Genomic DNA, 22,003 nt, shown 5'->3' on the forward strand with positions numbered 1-22,003 from the left:
GGCAAAGCATTCTTATGGGAACTCTTCTGGTAAATGACATCATTGTATATTTTCCTGGTCTGACTGTTAATTTTTTATTTTTTTTTTTTTACTAAATCTGCTAGTGATTCTTATCTGGTAGCATCATTCAAATTGGCAATTGTTAATCTGACCCTCAACAAGTTCTCATTACCCCAAACCCAGACCACCAAAAGTGTTTGCTGATCTACCCCCAGGTACGAGCAAACTGGAATTAGAACAGCATTCTTGTAGTAGGAATTAGGTATTACCTTGGGGGTCATATTACCAGCTCCAAGTTTGCTCCAGCCTGAAAAAGGACTATAGGAATAGTTAAGGAGACAAGAGCAATGTTACTGTTGCTATGGCGAGTGGAATTAATACAAGGACTGGTTGTTCTTCTCAGTTCCTGCAGCTCCAGCACCTGACATCTTGCCAGGCAGAAACACTGTCAACAGCAGAATGGCCTCACCCTTCTCCATGGCAAGAGAAGGATGGCTGGAGATGAACTGTTTGAAGAGTTGTTGGTAGCATTCAGAAGCTGACTTCGAAGGGAAACTGAGAGACAGGGAATTGTCAAGAGTTTTGTCTTAATAGTGCCTGGAGCTGATGCAGAATTAGGTCTTGCTGGAAGACACATTGGTTCGATGTTTTCCATAACCAGTTCAGCTATGCCCTCTAGCCCCTGGAGAGACCCACCAAATAATAGAACAAAAGTTAGACCATGTGCATTTCTTTTTGTGATCTCCATCTCACGGCAGTGGGAAATATGAATGGCAGGACCCTACTTTTTTTGTCTCAGTTAAAGTGATGACTGCTTAGCCTTGCCTTGGGGTGCACAGAATGGCAAGAGAGCAGTCAGAGACCTATACTTGAGTCACTCTGAAAACCAGTACAGAGTAAACATGCCATCAGTACTTTTAGAAATGTGTCCTGCAGGGCCATCCTGATGGCGCTTGCTGGTTGCATGCCTGGTTTCATGCAGTGTGTTTCATAAGATAAATATTTATACAGGCTTGATGCATAAATGTTTATCTTATTTGTACCCTTTGCTCAATAAACATTATTTTTTGACTAAAGCTCAGTCACCAAAGTGGACAGGAATCATAACAAATGGTCATTGAATTTGCAGAACACATTAAAGTGAAGCTGCTTCACTGAATTCCTACAGAAGGAGTGAGGTCAATAATCAAACCATACCAGGGTGTGTAGCAAAATGTCATTTCAGTTTGTTCTGCTCTTAACTTCAGCTGTAGGCTCTCCCTCGTTTGGAGCTCCTCACAAGTTGCTGCAGTTGGGAAAACCTGTTCAATTCTGAATCAGTGTCTAAAAATTTGCTGCCCACTTACCAGGCTGCTCACCTGTGCAAAATAAAGTAGGCAGTTGCTACAAGGGGGGTATTTGCTCCTTCACTGCCTACAGCCTCCCTGTGGGATTTGCCTTTCAGTTTTCTAGTGAGTACGTCACTACTTCACTGTCATGCTCAGACTCCTCAGAGGAGAAGGGTGCTGCTCAGCTGGGTGCTAAGTGTTTAAAATCTTTCACATAAGCTTGTCAACCAGAATGATGCTGAAAATGTGCCCTTCCCTGGAAGGTACATTTGATACTTCATTGAATATGGTGTGATTTTCAGAAGATTCAGAGAAAATTGTTGTGTTTCTGATTTTTTTCCTCTTATTAAAGCAATACCTGTTATATGTGCCAAGGAAATTATTGTTTGTATAGAATGATTAAAATAAATTCTCCCCATAGCATAATATATTGTTGACTTCAGCTAACACATCTTATGTTTTTTACATTTTTTCTTCTAAGGTAGCAGTATGCACATCTTGTATATACTGTACTTTTAATCTTTTAAAGAATTTGCATCACAGATATTTTTAGATTTGCAATACTAAATGCTGATTTGAGCAAATTGTTCCCTGTTAAGCTGATTAATATAAATAATGTCATAACAAGGGGACATAGTAACCTTAAAATTAAATACCTCATTTTTCCTAAAACAAAAATAGTATGCTCACTATACTAAAACCATAAAGGTAGCTGTTACAGTTTGAAAGGAGTGATAAATGTATGCTGCATTTCAACTCCCATTTTTTTTATTTGAAATGCTTTTGATTGGTCAATGGCTGTCAGCTGTGGGTCTCTGTGGCTCCCTTATAGATCTGTTGGAAACAATTTCACTAATGCAAACAGGGCTAAATTGCTTTCAGTGTTGTTGAAAGGCTGTTACATCTGGCATACTGCTGTGGATGTTTCGTGGATTCTTCTCAGTGGCAGCCATACTATTTTCAATACAGTTTGATAAACTGCTGGTTGAAACTATTGTTTGGCATCACTGTCAACTCTGAGGTTATTTTTCTAGTGCCATAGAAGCTGTAGCTATCATTGACAGCATTTCAAAATTAGACTTCAAAAATAGCATTGAATAAGCTTGTGAGAGTCTTCAGTGTATGCAAGACTATTAATCCTGCTTTATGTAAACCATTTTTACTGTATTTTAAATGCTTCTAATTTATAACACAGTTATATATCTTTTGTAATGTTACTTAGGATTTAAGTAGAATCAGTCCCACTTTAATGGAGCCCAGATTTTCGGAGTTACTTTTATGCATTTGTTCCAAGTTATCTGTTTGCTTAGTAAATAATTTCTGTGGTGCAGCCATTACATTTTAGATGCAAAGCCCTGCAGTGTTACTAAAATCAAGCCAGGGGAAACAGTAATACTCTGAACAAGCACAAAAGGGGTATGTTCACCCTCTTTCTTGGGAATGCTGTGTTTAACAAAGTTGGTTGCAGTAAAGCATGTTGAATTTCCCATTCTCCAAAGGTACTGTAGACTGTAGCTCACAGTAGAATCAAATAGGTTTTAACTCATTAGATGACTATGATGGTGTGTAGGCTATCAGAGTTGCTGTAAGAATCTTCAGCATGTTCATTAAGCATTCTTTGAGAAATCTCATTATAACTTTCAGGGTTGTTTACAGTGTCTTGTACATGATCAAGGTTGGTTGAGTTCCCCCCCCGATACCTTTATAGGTGACACTGCCTTGAAATCTAGCTTCCTCCCTTTACTGAAGCCTCACCTTCACCAGCCTCACCACCCTTATTGAAGAACACCACAGGCAGGTGTTCATATGTATTCTTCAAATCTTTTGCTTTTCCCACCCCCATATAGATAGTGTACTAAATTAAGTCCCTATTTTGTTCCTATTTTTAAAGAATAATTAAAAAAAACAACCAAACACCACCTGTTCAACTGATGTATTTCATAGTGTCCATATTTGTTCATTCTTCTTTTGGACATTGTTCTTCTATGAATCACTTGATGCTGTCTGTCAGGGACCTACTTTGCAAGTTCGTGTGGCAGGGCTTTCAGCCTTTGCCTCCTTGAGTACATTTTGTAGTCAAGGGAAGTCTTGCAGAATTTTATCCTTTATCTGCTTCAGGGTTGATGATGATGATGCAGTCAGTCATACTGTATTTTACTTTGACTTTGAGTCCAAGCCTGGATTTATCATTTGTTTAGTCTTTCAGAGCTTTCCTTTGTGCTTTGACTTCAAATGCCATTGACAGATTTACTGCTTTATTGTTTTGTTTTATTTTGTTGTCAGAGCTTTTACAAGATAAAATAAGTAAGTTCCGCATTATCAGAAAGATGTTGATAAATTGCAGCAAGTGCAGGGGAGAAGTAAAGTTTTCATGAGGCTGAATAATGGTTTGTTTATGAAGAAAGATTAAAAGATTATGGTTTGGTTAAGTTGATGATTAAAGGAGAACAGAAGATTTAGAGATACTTGAAGGGTGTTAACAGCAAAGAAGGAGTTGAGTTAGTGCAATACAAAAGAGTAAAACTAGAGATATTGGGATTAATTTAATGGAAGGGAAATCTAGGCTATCTGATAAAACTTTTACATGGTGATACTTATCGCTTTATGGATTAGTTTCTGAAAGGAAGTGGTAAGCACATAGTTTCTTGGAATATAAGGGCCTGAGAACAGACAAAAAGAAAACTCATGGAGAAAAATTGAGCAGTTGCAGGGAAACCACCTGTCGTGGTTTAACGCCAGGCAGCAACTAAGCACCACGCAGCCGCTTGCTCACTCCCGCCCCCCCCCCCGAGTGGGATGGGGGAGAAAATCAGGGGGGGAAGGGGGGGAAGTAAAACTTGTGGGTTGAGATAAAGACAGTTTAATAGGACACAAAGGAAGACAATAATAATGTTAATAAAATTACAATAATAATAATAAAGGAATTGGAATATACAAAACAAGTGCTTCACAATGCAGTTGCTCACTGACCAATGCCCAGTTAGTTCCTAAGCAGCAATCTACCCTCCTTGGTGTATACACTGGGCATGGCATCACACCGTGTGGAATACCCCTTTGGCCAGTTGGGGTCAGCTGTCCTGGCTGTGTCCCCTCCCAACTTCTTGTGCCCCTCCAGCCTTCTTGCTGGCTGGGCATCAGAAGCTGAAATATCCCTGACTTAGTACAAAGACTACTTAGCAGCAACTGAAGTCATCAGTGTGTTATCAATATTCTTCTCATACTAAATCCAAAACACAACATTATACCAGCTGCTAGAAAGAAAATTAACTCTATCCCAGCTGAAACCAGGACACCACCTAATGGGTCTCTTCTATCTCTAACGTCCATGGATCTGAAACAAAGAAGAACTTAGGTTTTCCAGCAGCATTCAGCATGTAATCTCTCTGGCCTTCCCGAATGTCATGAAATACCTTGGTTAAACTGCATATTCCTTTAGTCAAATATCTACCAACCTTGCCTGTTTGGTATGACAAGTGCAATTCTTCAGCACACAGCCATGCTTCAGGTTAGTTGGAACTCTCCAACTATCTAACAGATACTGGCTTTAAGATATCTTCAGTTACATTTACTTACTCATGTGATGGAATGCATTTTAAATGTCTAGGAATGATTTTTCTTTGATTTTTGTTTAATATAGTCTTTATGATACAGCAAATCAGTGAACACAGCAAGTAACCTTATAAATTATTTTCTTGCTAGCCTTAGTCAGTCATGTACAACTTCCAGTGTCCATAGTAAATTGCCAAGGCTGCAGGTTTAGATGTATCTTTATTCCATGTTTATACAGCATGGAGGCCACTCTCCCATCACTGGTCACAGCAGTGACATGTATTTAATGAGAAGAGGGCTAAGGCTGTAACTGGACTGTACCTTAATTTATTTTTTGTGGTTTTCAGAAGGTTCAGTTTAGATGGCCTTCATGTTCTGAAGGGCTAGTAGGCATTACAGAGCAAACTTACTTTAGGGTTTACATATGTGGGGACAGAGAGAAATGTTCTTTTCCAGCCCAGCATTTTTGTTAATACTTGCTTCTGTGTCTGGGTACAGAAGTTATTTGGGAGAAATAACTACAGTGTAATAGATGAGATAAATGTCTTAGTTCTTGCATATGGGTGTGGGAAGGAAAGAAAGAAAAATTTATCTCTGGGGAGAAATTGAAAGAGAAGGGATAACAAAAAATGTAGACATGTTTTATGAAATAGTGATTCACTGAAGCCTACATGTTCTGTAATCAATGTTGTACTGATCACCACAAAATACTGACCAGAAATTAAATTCTAGACTGTATGTTGCCTGAGTAGGAGAGAGAAAAAATGTAGGAAGAGAAGGATGCGGCATACAAAGAATATTATGGTAGAAGCATTCACTATATCCTATTGCCTTTCTTGCATCCTCAGGTGAGGAAAATAAAGTGGTTTTTTCAGTGGTGTCAGTTGACTGATGGGAGAAGTTCAGAAGACCGAAGAAGGAATGTTTCTACAGATCAGTAAAATGTGAAAAAATATCAGCATAATTATTTATGGACAACTTTTTTCAAACGTTCTGAAATGGAAATGACCTGCAGTGCCACTGAATTCAGCAGGGTTTGAAGGCATTAAGTGTCTCATAGGACTGGGTTTCCATTCGGTATACAAATGTGGTGTAGCAAAATGCAAACTTACTTCTGTAAAGACCACTTCAGAATTGCTATTACCTGCAGGTGGAGCATGAGTACTTTGGGTGACTGAGAGTTGAATGGGACAACTGAGTGGGGGGGGATTAGGAGTGTGGCAGGAGGCGAATTGTTTTGTTAGGATTGTTAACTGCTTGCAAAATCCTGACCCTGATGGCTAATTCTTGAAAATGAGCTAAAGGTAACAAACTATGTTAACACTGAAGAGCCTCTAGAATCTAACAGCAAAATATTTGAGCTACATCAGAAGTAAAATTAATGGTTAACAAGAGAGGAGTTTTGCTCTTTCAAGTCACTGCTTTTGGTGAGAAGCTGCTTTAAGGAAACCAACACGCTCCAACTCTGTGGATATCATGAAGCAAGCTCTGAAAGTGCTGTGTGCTATTGGCTCCAATCTGGGAGATTCCCTTTTGATGATACCCTGGCTAACTGACTGAAAAAGATAGAAGAATCTCTTTCATAACTCTGGGGTGAGGAGAGGATATAAAACAAAGACTTGGGTTAGTGCGTTCTTCTTAGTCTTCTCATCAGATAGACCTCAGAGTAACCAGCCGGAGGCTGAAGCTGGCAAAAGCTACACAAACTTTAAACAGTGACTGCTGGTTTTCTCTTTCTGTGGGTTTTTTTTCTTTACTTTCCTGTGTACTTCTTCCAAGACTCTCCCTGTCTGCACCTGACCTTGTCTTTCCAAACCCTCTCTTGCCAAAACAGCAGCCTGGGGATTCAGATAACAACACACACGGATTCACAAGCCCTTATGGACAAGTTGTGGTGCTCATAAAATTATCCAACCTGCTTTTTTTCTGTTTGCACATTATTGGCCCATTTTTCTGCTATTTGTCTACTGCATATGTTACACATCTCCATCCAGCAACAGGAATAACGGAAATCAGCTCTTGACTGATTCCTAATGACAATGCTTGAAACAATTAGTATGCTTTTTTAATCTTTTGCATGTGATAAGATTATGCAGCTGTGTTACAGTACATACATTTTAATTTTATTCTGTCTCATTTTCAAAAAGCAAAAGAACCTGTAGGATTTAATGAAAATATAATACATTGTAATGATTTAGACATTGCTTCCCTTCTCAGTGCTCAACCCAAGAGTTCTTCTTGATAGTCAGCACCCTGTCTCGTCTGGACTTGGAAATTCAAGCTCTTGTTCCAGTCATACATTCTCATGTGAAAACGCCTCTATTACAAAATGCACTATTGGAAATCCCAGAACTTCTCTCCCCAGTAAAACATTATTTAAAGATCCTTAATGAAGAAGCAGCCAAGTAAGTAGAGAAAATAGATGAATCTTACATGCCTCATAGGCTTTCTGACTAAATGTATTCACTTATGCGAATTATGCATCTTATTTTAATATACTGTAGTTTTATATTTGGGGGTTTATATTTACATGTCTACAGGTTGCTTATAGTTAAAGCAGAGGTGGTTGTTTTCTACAGCTTATATTCTTTTTTTAAAGTTAAACTAAGCAAATATTTTGCCTAGTAGGTGTCTGCCTCAGGCTGAATAATTTTTTGAAAGTTATTCAGCTGTTTGGGGGAATGAATTTAGAGCAAAATATGTTTTGCTCATGTTAATTTGTTTAACAACTTTTAAATTATTTTTTTAAATAGAGAAGCTATTCCTTTTGAAGAGAGACTTGACCTTCAGCAGAGTGGCTGCTCTGCTTTCAGGAGTATGCCTTTTACTATTTTTGTGAAAATTCATCAGAGCTTTGAGTGCCCCCTATGCTTTTTAAAAAATCTCTTTACATACTTACTAATGACAGAGAATATAAAGTTTAATAGCTCTCAAGATTCCATGTAGCCTGTGTGACTTGCACCCCATCAGAGCATTTCTGGGGTTAGTGCCCTGTTTGTGGACTCCCTCTAGAGAATGACTGAACGAGCACCTACCTTAGGCTCTGGGTGTGATCAGGCTTTTCCCTGCAATTGTGTTCCTGCAGTCTTGGAGAGGTGACCTGGAAGGAAGGAGGCTGTCTGCCCTTTTGTATCTTAATTCTGTCCTTCGTTGGTCCAAGAAAAAAATGGTAGACAAAGGAAGAAGATGCTGAATTGGAATGAATATGCATTATAAGGGAGAGTGTCTTTAAAGAATTTGTTATATATGTTTCTTCTGAAGAACTGCTGCCTCCATTGTTACCCCTAGATCCTAGTTTTAACGAGAGGAAGAAGGTAGCAGGAGTCTTAAGATGCAGAATAGTAAAGCAAGAACATGAGTTCAGTAGGGGAGGGATGTGTAAAAAAACCTCTCAGAGGCCAGGATTTAGGATAATACCTTGTGACCAGTAAAGGTCACTGTCTTTCAGAAAAAAAAAGCAGTATAAAATCTTCTAAAAAAGGTTCTCTCATGCTACTAGGCACAGAGGCAGCCTGTCTGGCTTGCACAAGCAACCTTTCTGAGCACTTGACTCTGCAAGTTTTTGGTCTCTTTTCAGTGTTGTTTTTGTTTACACAACAGGTTGAGAGGACATTCTGAACAAAAAATGAGTATCATCCAGCTTTATATCCAGATCATCCTAAACTTCCCTGCTATAAGCAAGTTTCATTTAACTTTGAACTTTTCCTCATGTGTAATATTATGAGATACACTTGACTGTGATATAACTAGAGATTCTTTGATAAAAGATATGGTACATAATTTAATGTGTAGTTATACTGGGGGAGCATAGTCTTGATCTTTTATTTTCAAAACAGACTAAAAATAAACATCAAACTTATTTATAAAAATCTTCTTTATATTTCTCCGAGACTTGAAATTAAAGAAAATTTAAGAATTAAAGCCTAGAACTTACTTTTATTTGCTTCTGAATTAGAGACAGATGCATGGTATGTAAATTTAGAAGTTGAGAAGGGTAGCAGGATTTGCTATGCCCATTGGACAGGTGGGATTATGAGATTTCTACTGATGCATCGTATCCAGTTATAGTTGTGGCAGGTTATGAGAAAACAGACTGTATCTTAATTGTACCAGGTTTACTGTAGGTAGGTTTAAAATACGGGGTTTTTCTGTCACTGTATTGATGATGGCTAGAATAGTATTCAAAAATAAGATATAACAGTGTAGGTAGAAGATACCATCATTGATCTGCAGAATGCATGTATTTTATTTGCATTTATTCAAGATGACTAAAATAACTTACCTTTTGGCCCTTATATATCTCAAACTTGTATGGCAATATTCTTTGTACTCAAAAACCTTTCTTTCATTGAAATCATTGTGACTACTCATATGCATATGTGCACACACTTGCCACACGTTAAGTATACTGTATCATGTGTTAATTTTATTATGTGGATAAAATCCTGTAGTGGTTTTCAAAAGTATCTCTATCCTCCAGGGTTTTTAGGGGGAGTTCGAGATTTGGGGTTTTGTGGGTTTTCTTAAACTGTCAAGTTTTAAATTTTTGGTAGGTATCGCATAGCAGTGACAGTCTTCACAATCAGCTGCTGGCTACTAGCTATCTTTTTTTCCTTGCATTCCCATGGAAACACGTCTAATCAGCACAAAATCATTTCTAAAAATTAGTATTGTATTTTAAAATGGTATTTTTACTGTCACTTATATAATAACTGCATCCATGTAATGCAAAATCAAAGCACAGCTTTGTGTTACCTGTCTGGTCACTGGCTCCAGTTGTAGTTTCATTCTCAGGCAAGGGGGTATCGGAGTAGAGAGAATATTAGACTTTTATTACTTCTAAGTTTTATTACTTTCAGTTTGCTAATTACTTGCTCTCCAAATATTAGATTTCAGGGTAATTATGTAATTAACTGGTACAGTTTTGTATTTGCTCTGAAATACAAATGTGTATTCCAGTTAACTTAGGGCTGATTGCCCTGCTTTCTATTGTTTGCCTGATACTTATTAGGATAAGTTGAATTTTTGATTTTTTTTATGACAACCATATTTTTAATAGGTTGTTCAGCTTCCCAATTTTAAACATTTGAATGGCATTGTCTGTTTCAGGTTTCAATCCTGAGCTGAGATAGTGCAGCCAAAACAATTCTGTCATTTTCTGACAGTGAGACTAGAAAAGAGCATTGTTTTGCATGTATTAAAAAATGCTCTGGTTAATCTTTTCTTGAGAAAAGAAGAAAGCTACTCTGAGAAATTCCTAATGACATCCTGCTTTGATGAAGGCCTCATGGGAGGGATTTTTCTTTGCATTCCTCATTAAAATCTGCACAAATATGGCCAAATTCTAAATATGTCAAAAATCTGTGTTCACATTATGCAGCAATTATCTAAAGCTTCACACTTAATCATGACAAAGATATTGTTGGCACTTGGGATGCTCCAGGTTGGGGCAGCAATTGCATGCCAGATTTATGAATTGAGACAGAAGGGAATGATCTTTCTTGTGCTTCCTTTTCTTGCTCTGCTCGACCAAGGGAGAGCAAACAGAAAGCTGCAGGATGCATATTCAGAGACAACAAAAAAAACGAGTCAGCAGGGTTTGGTATGGAAGAAGGAGCATAGTATGATAGAGTAGAAAGGAACAGGAATAGATTGGTTTTGAATACATTGGGGGGCGTAACTTGGTGTGGCCTCTTAGAGTGCATATACAAAGTGCCTTTCTATTTATGTAGTGTGTATGGCAGCTTTCAGTAAATGTGCTGTACTATGGCCAAGTAACAGAAAAGCTGTATTTAGAGAGGAATAAAGCTAGTGTTAAACCAAATGAGAATAACTAATAAAAATATGGATGTAGCCAGTAGAACTGGAGAACGTATCTTTGTATTTTACTGTTATTTTATCCTATGCTTCTTCTGGATAGGACTGGAGATAAAACCCAATTGTTCAAGGACCTTACAGACTTCCCTGTCATCAGAAAGAGAAAGGAGGAGATCCTGGATGTGCTTTCTAAAATCCAATTGCATCTGCTGGACATTCGTAAACAGATTAAGAATCCTTCTGCAGAGTATGTTACAGTTTCTGGTCAAGAGGTAATATGCTATCTATTCTGTATGACTGTACCCTTTCTTGTCTAGAAAATAACTTAAAAGTCAGACTTAACTAGAGCTCCCTTCATTTAGTATGATACTTGATGAGGTCATTTGACTATAACCTTTTGTACAACTTTAAAGAACAGTTTTGTCATAGTGCCACTTTTTAATTTGTTGTCAATTACTTTACTGATTTAAATAATAAAAACATTTTAGCACAGTTGAATTTTGTTCAGTAATGCTTTGCTCTTCTGTATATGTAAAAACACTTGCATATGTCCGAGGTTAATTATGCGGCTATTAAGTGCTGAAATATTCTCAGAGAACCAGGAAGCATAGCATTAGGTTAATTTGAAGAATGGTAAAATGATTTGTAAGTACTGATTAAGACTGTAATTTGAAAGACGGGAGAGCAGAGGAACAGTATTAAAGAATGATAAATGTTATTTTACTTTTAATTCTTAGAAACGGTTGTTGCGGACTGGAGCTTTTTTTTGCTAGTTGCTGTGCAAGTGTGGGCAGGCCATGCTCCAGCAAGCTGAGAAGTTCAGTGCAAGAACAAAGAGATGACAGATCCTGCCAGATCTGGGGGGGAGCTGGAAGGAGCACTAAGGTAGCACTGTTCAGCATTGTCCTTTGGGAACTGAGAGTAGGAAGGCTGGGGAGAACTCCACAGAAAATTGGGAAAAGAAGAGAGTTAGGAAACTGAAGGAGAGTTGGGAGTAAAAGAGATGAATCAGTGAGGATAGGGAGGGAAGGAGCTGGAAGCAGCCCCCTGTCACCTAGGAAGGAGAGAAAGGTGAGGACCTAGGAAGCTGAGGAAGACCCAAGAGACAGAGCAGGGAGCGGACAGGCAATGCTGAAAGTGAGAGAGAATGTGAGAAGGGATGAGTTAGAGATAGCAGCATTTGATAAAGACCTCGGATGGATATTTCTTTTGATGGTGAAGCTGAGAAGAGGAAACTTGGCTGAAGAGCTGGGTAGGCTGTCAGCATGGATGCTGAAGTCCAAGAGGAAACATGGAAGAGTGCGTCTGACTATTGTGTGAGGAAGGGATGAGCCAGGATTTGAAAGGTTTCTCTCAGAGAGGGTGGATGAAGAGGTGGATGATGACACATGTGTGAAGGAAAGGCAAAGAGAAGAATTAATCAGAGAGAGGAGAGCATCTGAGGAAGTAATCAGATGTGAACTGGACAGGAGAGTTTCAGAAACCACCAGTCACTACACACACATTTAGGAGAGGAGGCCTTTGTAGCAGGGGAAGGCTCAGAAACCATTGCAGACAAAAAGATCTATTTTGTATATTCATGAAAGGAGCTGCAGAGGTTAGAGATAGCTATTCTTTAATTACATCTGGTATGGGTGTTTTGTAGACATCAAAAGAGGCAGTAGAGGAAGGATTAGAGAAGGTGGTCAGTGAGGAAAGACACTAAAGGAATGGAAGTAATGGAAAAGGAATTGTAAGGGAGGAGCAGAGCATAGGCATAACAAGAGTCTCTTTGAGTTAAGCTCTTTCTTCCTCAGATCTATATGGTATATTCTTCTTAAGTTCTTGTAGCACTCTTATAGATGTAGCATTCAAATGCTTCTTCACACAGACCTGGGCAGAAACAGGTTCATGGTTTGCTAGTTCTGAAAGAGAGAAGCTGCCAGGAAGCTTTTTTTACATATCTCCCTACTCTGAACATCTGTTCAGGGAACAAGCCTTCTTGGGCGGGGGGTGTCAAACTATTTACTCTGCCATGTGTGCCCCCAAACCCATGATTATGAATACATGGTTAGATTTTCAGAGTCAGCCCACTGTGTGTTAACTTATATTTGTTAAGTTCCTGTTAGAGTTCAGATGAAGATCCAGTTGACACATACCTTTTCCAAGATATAAGGTTACACCTGTATCTATCTTACCTTTTTGTTTCTAGACCTCTAACGTAATTCGTAGTGTGCACTAAACAGGACAGAAAGCTCTCCAGATAGTGATAGCATTGCTATTTGTTTCAGGCAGGATTTAGAGAGAAATTGCTGCATTTGGCAAGTATTTGCTTCTTGCATTGCATAAGCAGTGCTTTGGTCCCAGTTTATTTAATACTGCAATTATTTATTTAATAGGGCTAAGAATAAAAGGACGAAAAAGCAAATGCTTTTGTTGTTTTGAAGAAGATTGCAACCTCTCTGCTTGTTTCTCACTAGCCGCAAACCAGGCAATTGAACTGGCTGTGTTAATTTAGGCTGTTTTGAGTTTGTGTAGGCATCCAGCATAGACATAAATGTGGTACTATTTTCTGTCTTCCTTTCATAAACACAGCATGTTTAATTGTTTTGAGATGAACTTTAGAAAAAACTGTAATACCAGCACATCAGCAATGCCACTAGTGGCAGGAGCAGTTGGCTCATTTTCAAATCTTTGCAGATCTCTGCTTCTACCCATATTCAGTCTGTCTTGTGTGTATTATGCAATTTCAGGGTTTCTACAGTACCAAATATTTTAAAAGTGTCTTAGGTGAACTAAGAACTAGTGCACTTCATCTTTGCTGGAGTCTTGTGCTCATGTTAGGATTATTATTCTTGTTTGTACTTGAAGATGATTGCTGGCTATTCTGGTGAGGTGTGGAAGCTTTTATCTAAATCGTACTAACTGTAATGGAAAAGCTTTGTCAGATGAGAGTCTCATGGTTTTCTGTAAAGGTGATCAGATTCTGGGTTAATCTAATCTCTGCTAGAAATTCATTTTCCAACTGAATTCTTTTATTTAAGAATGCCTGAATTCTTTGACATCTAGGACCTCAGGCTAATGGTACAAAGATAACCAACATGAATCATATAAAATACTGCAATAAACACATTGTGTAAATTTCAGTGCGCTGAACCTCTTGCCACTACTACTGGTTTCCCCTGTTCCTTCCCTTTCTGACCCTAAGCTGATACAAACTTGAAGCAAGGCACTGTAGATACAGTGCTAGCACTTGAGATTTTGAGCTCTTGTCTGTGACCTGTTACAGGTAACTATGGCTCGGTATGAATCACTGATCCCTAGGCAGGAAGGCACACCTCGCTGATAAGGAGTAGCCTCAGTACAGGTGGTATATAGTGTAGAGTGCATGTTAATGCTGAATTCTCTACAAGGCCCGGTCAGGAGCAGGTAAGCAAGACTTACTAGCTTTAGTCTGGTTTTGGCTTGATAAGAGTGAGGTGAGGAGAGTGTGTTAGGGGATGGAGGAATAGAAGGACAGAGATGGGGCAGCAACGTGGTAGGGCACAAGAACAGCTCAAGATAGGAGTTGCTCTTTTGGCAGAAAACGTGTGTGTTATAACTCTCACTTCTGGGGGAAAAAGAACGTTAGCTTCTGGTCTGCTCAGTTTCTTCAGGCTGAGTATGGTTTTCCTTTGATGCATGCAGATTTCTTGATATATGATGACTGTGGTTCTGTAGTCTTCCTAACTTGTCATGATACTACATTTCTGTTTGTTTTAGTTTATGATAGAAGTCAAGAATTCCCATAAATCATCTGTGCCATCTGACTGGGTTATGGTTAGTAGGTATGTAAAATGTCTTTGAAGTTTGTTCGATTTTAATATTTAAGAAAAAAAGTGGTATTTTGGTATTACAATTAATTACGTACACGTTCTCATTGCTCCATGTGTTTGTTTTTTCTTTTTAAACTGAAAACGAACCAAAAAAAATTGTTATGTTAATTTACTGCCCATAATAAGTTTTGCTTAAAAGCAAACAAAACCAAACTGAAAAAAATTGAGTTATTAAAACGCTTCTTTTTACATGGTAGATCCTTAGTGCACTATATTACTTGCTTAATCTTTCAAAGTACATGTACTGGTGTCAAAACTATGGTCTTGATTCAGTTGTGCCCGTAGTTTGTACATACAAATCTTTCATAGAATTTTGATTGTTCTTAGTTTATTCAGAAAGGTAAAGGTAGCTGGGCAAATACCTGTCTGTGCATCTCAATAAACTCAGTGTATTTAAAATGTCATTTTACTTATTCATACAGACAAGCTTTGCTTGCTTTGGTACTTAGTGTTATATAAGCATGATTTTAGATAGTTTTGGATACTTTTTCCAGTAGGTGAAACAGAGATGGACTGAATTATGTAGCTGACTTTTTTCTTTTCAGTCATTTGTTTTATTACTTAAACAGGTTGAATACCTTAATGTTATGATGTGTAGAGTCCATGTAAATGCTGAATTCTCCACAAGGCCTGGTGTATAATGTGTGCACAGACATCTCACACCAGAAATAGGCATAATCAAGGTGAACTCTGAAGTGATGTTCTGTTCATTTATGCAAGAATTCAGTATTAAAAGTGCACAGATTAGCCAGAATTAAGATAATGAAGAACAAATTACAGCTAATCTGGATTTTGTAAAAGAATGCCTGGGAATGCCAAAGTGATTCCTTAAAATAAATGGAAACTAGCAAGATCTACGAAGTTTATTGCAGGCTTATCACAAAGTTTTGCTCTGTAAAGTGAAATTTTTTTCTTGGAGTTCATTGTATGTGCAGTCAGTCACTGAAGAGTCATCCATTTGTGCAGTGTATTGCTGAACAGAATTTTGTGAAATATATAAACTTCAGTGATACACGCTACATTGTGAAAAACATTTCGAAAGCCTTCTGAATAGGCAGTGGTGCGGTCACCGATCACTTTATTCACAATAAAGATCACTGGAATCAATAGAGTTTGGTACCACAATAAAAGAATATGTTTTTTAACATCCATTTTCAAGGCTCACAGAGAATAAGAGAAGTAGTCCAATTTTGCATGTGGATGGTGTAACTGATTGCTTAGTAACCTTGATATCCTATTTGGCTTTTCTCTCTCTTCCAGCACAAAAGCTGTCAGCCGTTTCCACTCTCCTTTTATTATAGAAAATTACAGACATCTGAACCAGCTCCGGGAGCAGCTAGTCCTTGACTGCAGTGCTGAATGGCTAAATTTTTTAGAGTGAGTTTACAAAATAGAGTCAGTTTTTATCATTGTTATGTATTTTATTTTATTTTTGCTGTAAGAACAGGAAAAAAATGTTTATCTTTAAAAAAAAAAGTTGATAATTCAATTATGTTGCCCATAACAACTTTAAAGATAGTCAATTAAAACAGTGTTCTTCAATTTAAAGCATTTGAAGGCAAGACCTTTGCAGACTGCGTCCCGAGACCAGCAGTGATGTCTCTAGATTTTAAAATTCTGATGAAAATACACCATTAAATGTATAAGGTGGTTCTCAAAATTTGAAACTAATATCATAGCATTAAGAACCTGAAAGTACAACTGATTGTAAATGAATGAAACTGAATCCAGTAGGTTTATTATTGAAGTGCAATGTAAGTGAATTGAAAAACGAATTTATTATACAAACTAACCAAATTCACATTTAATATTAATTGAAATAGACTATGGCTTCACTGTTGAGTGTGCTATTACTAAAAAAGCAATAATAAATTAAGTACAATTGCAGTGTTACTTACAGTTTTTGAGTTAGGAATGTTCAGGATGTTTGGGCAGTTGCTTGAGTGTGATTCTCCATAGCCCTATATTTTGTACGCTAACCCTGCGACTGACTGTGTGTCTGTTTGCTGGAAAGTAGTGGGAGTGTTACTGTCCCTCACAACTGGCTCGGAAGATCTGTTTGTCTCAGATCAGAATTTTGAATGGAGTTATTTGACTATTTAGCCAAAGGATCTTTAAAATGGGAGTTTAAAAAATATTTCTCAAATTTCTGAATACCTTTAATTTTTCAGGTGTCTGGTTATCAATTATTTTTTTACTTCTATGAGTTACAGACCCACTGAAATTATCCCTCATGTCATGCAATGATAATTGGCTCGCTTTCACTTGTGCTTTTTTCCCCACTGCAAAAACTTAACAAGTTCCTTCTGAAGTTGTCTCACTGGAGGTAACTGATGCCAAGGTTTGCCTTCTAGTAGGAATTCAGCAATTAAAATTATTCAGCAAATAAAATTTGATAGAAACTAGAAAAACATTCTGATTCATTCTTCTCCAGATGTGTTGCCTTTGCAACACTATAAAAATAGTTATGTTAAATAATTTATTGCCAGTATACTAGCCATGTTAGTTTGAGTAAACCTATTTTAACCTTTCTTTACTGAGATCTGCTGCTTTCCATGTTCACTTTGCTGTTTTCAATAGTGTTGTATGATAGCAGCATACAACAAGGAAAGACCTGTGTGTAGGAAAATGCTCTTCTTCCCCACCCCTCCATTTATTTATTTATTTATTTATTAAAATTAGATTTCATTCCCCTACTGGTTTTATATTCCATGTTGTATCTTTGAGACTAGGAGAGGAAAAAAAGAAATTCTTGAGGACTAAGAGAATGAACTCTACTGAAAACTGTTCTTCTGGTAACATCGTTATGGTACATTATGGAAGCAATACCATAAATGGAAAATGAATTCTTGAATTTTCTGTTGTAGATACCATACTTTATTCAAATAGAACTTTACTAACTCCTGGGTTCAGGCAGGTTCAGTTTTAGTTTACTTTTTTTTTTTTTACTGTAACTTATGGTTGAGGTGAACTGGCAGTTGGGATTCAGTTGCCACTGTGATAACAGTGGCATATATATAGACGTCATTTATGCAGCAGGGATCAACTGCAGACCCTTTATATGCTATCTAATGAATTTCATTTTGCCTGCTTTCTTGTGCTTAAAAAGAATTCACTGTTACAATGGGAGCATGAAGTCTGTCTTGATTAAGATTGTGTCCTCATATTGTAACTTAATACACTGCTGGGAGATTTGAATTCAGAGTGATTTAAAGACCATAGGAGCCCTGTGAGAAGCATGCATGGGGTATATTTTGACAGTACCTCTGTATCTGTATGAAATTATTTTTTTCTCTTTTCTTCCTCCTGTTATTTTTCCCTGTTTTGGTATAGCCATTTTAGTGAACATTATCACCCTGTGTCTAAAGCGATTGGTCACCTAGCAACTGTCGACTGTCTGTTCTCATTGGCTCAGGTGGCTAAACAAGGAGACTACTGCAGGTAATCAATTTTTAATTTTTATTTAGGATTTTAGAGGGAATTATAAGAGAGTATTTAAAATAAATTTGATTTTAATATGTGTACTACAATAAAATGCATTATTAAAATTGTTTACAGTAGCTTCAACTTAATCTGATTTTGCAAAGCAACACCTCTGGGCTTAATGCAAATCTGTAAACATTGCAGTTCAAATTTGATATCTTATGTTTGTCTGTCTACTGTTTGACCTGAATCTAGTAGGTGATCTATCACATAAATATAAATATATGTTGGACTTTGCATGCAAATTTTTTCTTTTTTTTTTTTTTTTTTTTTTTTCCCCCAGCAAGGTCTGAATTTATAATGTCTTTCTAATACCTAAGATTCTAAGGTGTATGAGGTATGTTTCAAAGATGTATTTCAGGTAAATAATAGATAAATATTAGTGCCAGCTTCCAGAGCGGTGATGATGCCTCACCTAGGATCGTGTGTTAAATTTGATGAGCTGTGCACCTTCCTCTGCCCAAGACCCACACATGCACACCAGGCACCGCAGCCTGGGACTCTGGTGGTGGCAAGGCTGTCGCCCTTGCTCTCTGTGGTGGGGAGACATGAACCCACAAGTCCTGCTTTGCCAGAGGTTGGTTCAGAGCTGGCTTCTGAGCCTGTACACCCTGCAGCTGGGGTCTTCCCCACCACCACGAGCCCACATCTCTCGCACCCGCACAGAGACAGTCAGTCTCGCTGGGGTGCCTTCTTCCATACTGTGAGGTCTCTGTCCCCAGAGGCACTGGACACTCACTGAGCCACTGCTTCAACTGGCTGAGTGCTGTCCTAGAGGTCAGCGCTTACTGTTTCTGAGGTTTACTGTAGACACACCTGCAAGGGCTGTTGGTTTCCAGTCGTCAGCCATTCCGTCTGCCAGACAGTCCACGTACTCTCTCTTGAAAAGTGCTGTGTGTAACTTCTTAAATGTTGTCATTGTGGGGCTGCGCTGCATGTGCTCAGGCAATGGCTTAGGAATAACCATATGAATTAGTAACATTTGGGACCTGTGGAAAATACAGCAAATCATGTATTAAATGTATGTGGATGGAGGGGAATCAACTTACATATAAGTTATACAGCATTAAAGATAATATTGATCACTTCTGGACTCTTGGGATCTTGTGTGCCTCTATGAAAATCTCTTTGAAAGTAATTGCTCACTTATTTCTGTATACTCAGATGAGAAAACAAACTGAAATCTGATTAACTCACTGTGCAGAGTTTAAATAATTCACTGAATTTTAAAAAGTGGCTTAGAGCTTATAAACTGGCAGGAAGGAGACTTCTCAGTGAAACTTCAGCTGCAGGGAAGATGTCAATAATTAATTTTGGAGGGCTACTGAAAGAAAAATGGGACCTCCATATTAACTAATTTAAGTATTCTGGAGGAATGTTTTTTGATTAAGTGAGGATTTTTTCCTGTCACCCTAATTGAGGCATGTAAATGAGTCATGAAGTCAGGAACACAGGTGCTCCGCACAGTTGCTGGAGAAAGGTAAGCACGTCTTACAGTTTTGAGGCATCTCAGGACTCCTGTGTTGGGAGACCCATCCTTTACACGGACAACGTACAACATCAGGGCGCTCAGGCAGCAAAGTTAGATACCTGAAGATGATGGCATATGTAGTCCAGAGAACATCATCTGATGTTTGTGTATCCACTGTGCAGACTGTGAATTTGTTTAAGGAACGCTTTTTAAAAGGTAGTACATGACTAAAGGACGTTATGCATTCCAGAGCTTTTTTCTTTTTCCTCCCCCCCCCCCCCCCCCCCCCCTCTTGCTGCATGACACATGATTGTCTGATTGTGGGAACACAGGGCAGGGCAGACCTTTTGAATAACTGTGGCTGAAGCCTTACTTCTGCAGGCCCCATTGTCTGAAACCAGAACAGGCAGTCATCAAGGCTCGTGGCATCCTGAAAACACATCCTGTCTCACAGTTACGTGGAAGGAGGCTCGAGCACTTAAAAAGAGGGAATTATTTCTAAAGACAGGGGCAGAATTATAAAATGGCAAATGGATCATTTAGCTGTCATCTCCCTCTCTTGAATGCACGGTGGCGAGGTACAAGAGGAAGTGCTTCTAGGTATGTGCTCTTCCCTTTTCAGACCATCACATTACGGCTCCAAATAACTTATCCATGCAGCAAGTGGAGGGTGAAATTTCCTTTCTTTGTCCCCAAAGCCTAAGATGTTGTCTGTAGTGGTTTCATCCCAGTACAACTGCTGGAAATATCTTTATGCTAAAAACACCACACCATTATCAGCTTGCACCTCTTTCACCAGTGTTTTGTGTTGCTAATATGCCATATATTTTATCTCCATTTTCCTTTCAAATTGCATCATCATTCTTCAACCCAAGAAAAATCATACTTCCCACATCTTATCTTCCCTCTAAAGTCCGCCTAAAGTTTTAGTTAATTTCCAGTAAAAAAATTCTGTGGCTTTATTCCAGTATTCTCTTTTTCTTAGCTGCTGCCACTTTCCTAAATTACTGCTCTTTGATTTCGGAGTGATTGTACTTCTAGTGGAGGAAAATGTTGCTGAGGCATGAAACCACATTTACCTCCATTGAATGCTGCACTTCAGTTTACAATGAAAAAGTAAACCTAGGTTGCAGAGAACAAAAAAGAAATCATAGTCATAATTCAGTGGAACGGGCTTCTTTTGCATTTTTTGTTCTGTGAAGAACACACAACTCTTGGAGAGAGAGCTTTTCAGTCATGGAGATATGTAACGCAGAATTATATGTTACATTAGTAGACATGTAGACAAATTTGCAGCTAAGGTGGAAGCATTTGAGACAAAACTTTTTACGTGGCTTGAGATGAGAGGAAAAAAGTAAGTAGTATTGATCTACTTTGCATATTAATTTCTAAAAAGGTACTGTCATTTCAGTGGTTCAACTTAGTAAGCACTTTCTATGGACAGTTAATGTGTTATCAGTCATAATGTACATAGTTGACAATTCTCTTTACTCCCCACCCTCCAGTTAGGACTTAATGCCGTAATAGGCTGGACCAGTTCATCAGCAAGATCATTCTGACAGTACGAAATGTATCTGCAAAAGGTGGCACTTTGCAGAAGTTGGTGCAGTGGTGGGAAGAAAGGCGACTGTCCTCCAGTTTGGGGGGTTTTGCTATTGCTTGTTCATTTTGTAGTTCTTACCAGTTTTTTAGAATACATATAAACAACTAAAAACATCCCCTAGGTAATGAAAAAATGAAGGAAATACTCTAAAATTTCTTTATCCTATCTGCTATCTTTTTTTATAACCAGGGGTTTTGTGAAACCAAGGAAGTCTTCAGAAGTACTTGATAGCGATAATTAATTTTTGTCATTTGTATTTTTTTCACAAAAATCTGCATCATGGACGACCCTCCTGCAGGCTTTAGTTACAGTAGTTCTAAATAATCGGTTTCAGTAACCATTGAAATTAATGTTTCTTCCTTTTTGCAGACCAACTGTGCAAGATAATCGGCAAGAAATAATTATAAAAAATGGGAGGCACCCTGTGATTGATGTACTACTGGGAGAACAGGATCAGTATGTTCCCAACACCACTAACCTTTCAGTAAGTAGTGAGATACTGTTTGAGCTTCAAAATCATTCAAGGGAAGGAATCTGGGATTTGCTTTTTGGCCAGGAAGTTAAAATAAATAATTTAATCATACCATTGTCTGCTTGGTTGTATTTCAGAGAGATATAGCTAGACATGACCACATCTGTTTTGTCCTTTTTCTGATATCTTGCAGTCAGATGCTGTCTTTATAACCTTGTTCAGTCTTAATGGCATAAAGAAAAGAAAGGTGATCTCAAAATGAAAGTTCTAAATGGTTATTTTTTAAAAACGAATAATTACAGGGGTTTTTTAACAGTGTCATCAGAAGGAGTCTGCATTTTGTCATAACTATCTCAATTTTTTGAGTTTTTTAATATACAAAATAGCAACACGTTAAGTGTCTGTGTAACGTGTTACAGGTTCAGT

At 38.0% G+C, this 22,003-nt stretch overlaps 2 protein-coding genes across 4 annotated transcripts in view; one reads left to right on the forward strand and one right to left on the reverse strand.

Annotated features, from left to right (window-relative positions):
- The window catches only part of DHFR (dihydrofolate reductase), a 638,672-nt gene that overhangs the window by 88,396 nt on the left and 528,273 nt on the right, over positions 1 to 22,003 (reverse strand). The gene's annotated exons all lie outside the window — the stretch shown is intronic.
- The window catches only part of MSH3 (mutS homolog 3), a 118,296-nt gene that overhangs the window by 67,422 nt on the left and 28,871 nt on the right, over positions 1 to 22,003 (forward strand). For all 3 annotated transcript variants that reach the window (XM_069776951.1, XM_069776950.1, XM_069776949.1), the window contains exons 14-19: positions 7,095 to 7,282; positions 10,798 to 10,966; positions 14,436 to 14,500; positions 15,809 to 15,925; positions 17,882 to 17,989; positions 21,475 to 21,589. In XM_069776951.1, coding sequence (XP_069633052.1) covers positions 7,095 to 7,282; positions 10,798 to 10,966; positions 14,436 to 14,500; positions 15,809 to 15,925; positions 17,882 to 17,989; positions 21,475 to 21,589 — 762 coding nt within the window. The remainder of the gene's footprint in view (positions 1 to 7,094; positions 7,283 to 10,797; positions 10,967 to 14,435; positions 14,501 to 15,808; positions 15,926 to 17,881; positions 17,990 to 21,474; positions 21,590 to 22,003) is intronic.

This window comes from Haliaeetus albicilla, chromosome Z (assembly GCF_947461875.1).
Source record: "Haliaeetus albicilla chromosome Z, bHalAlb1.1, whole genome shotgun sequence".
Taxonomy (NCBI): domain Eukaryota; kingdom Metazoa; phylum Chordata; class Aves; order Accipitriformes; family Accipitridae; genus Haliaeetus; species Haliaeetus albicilla.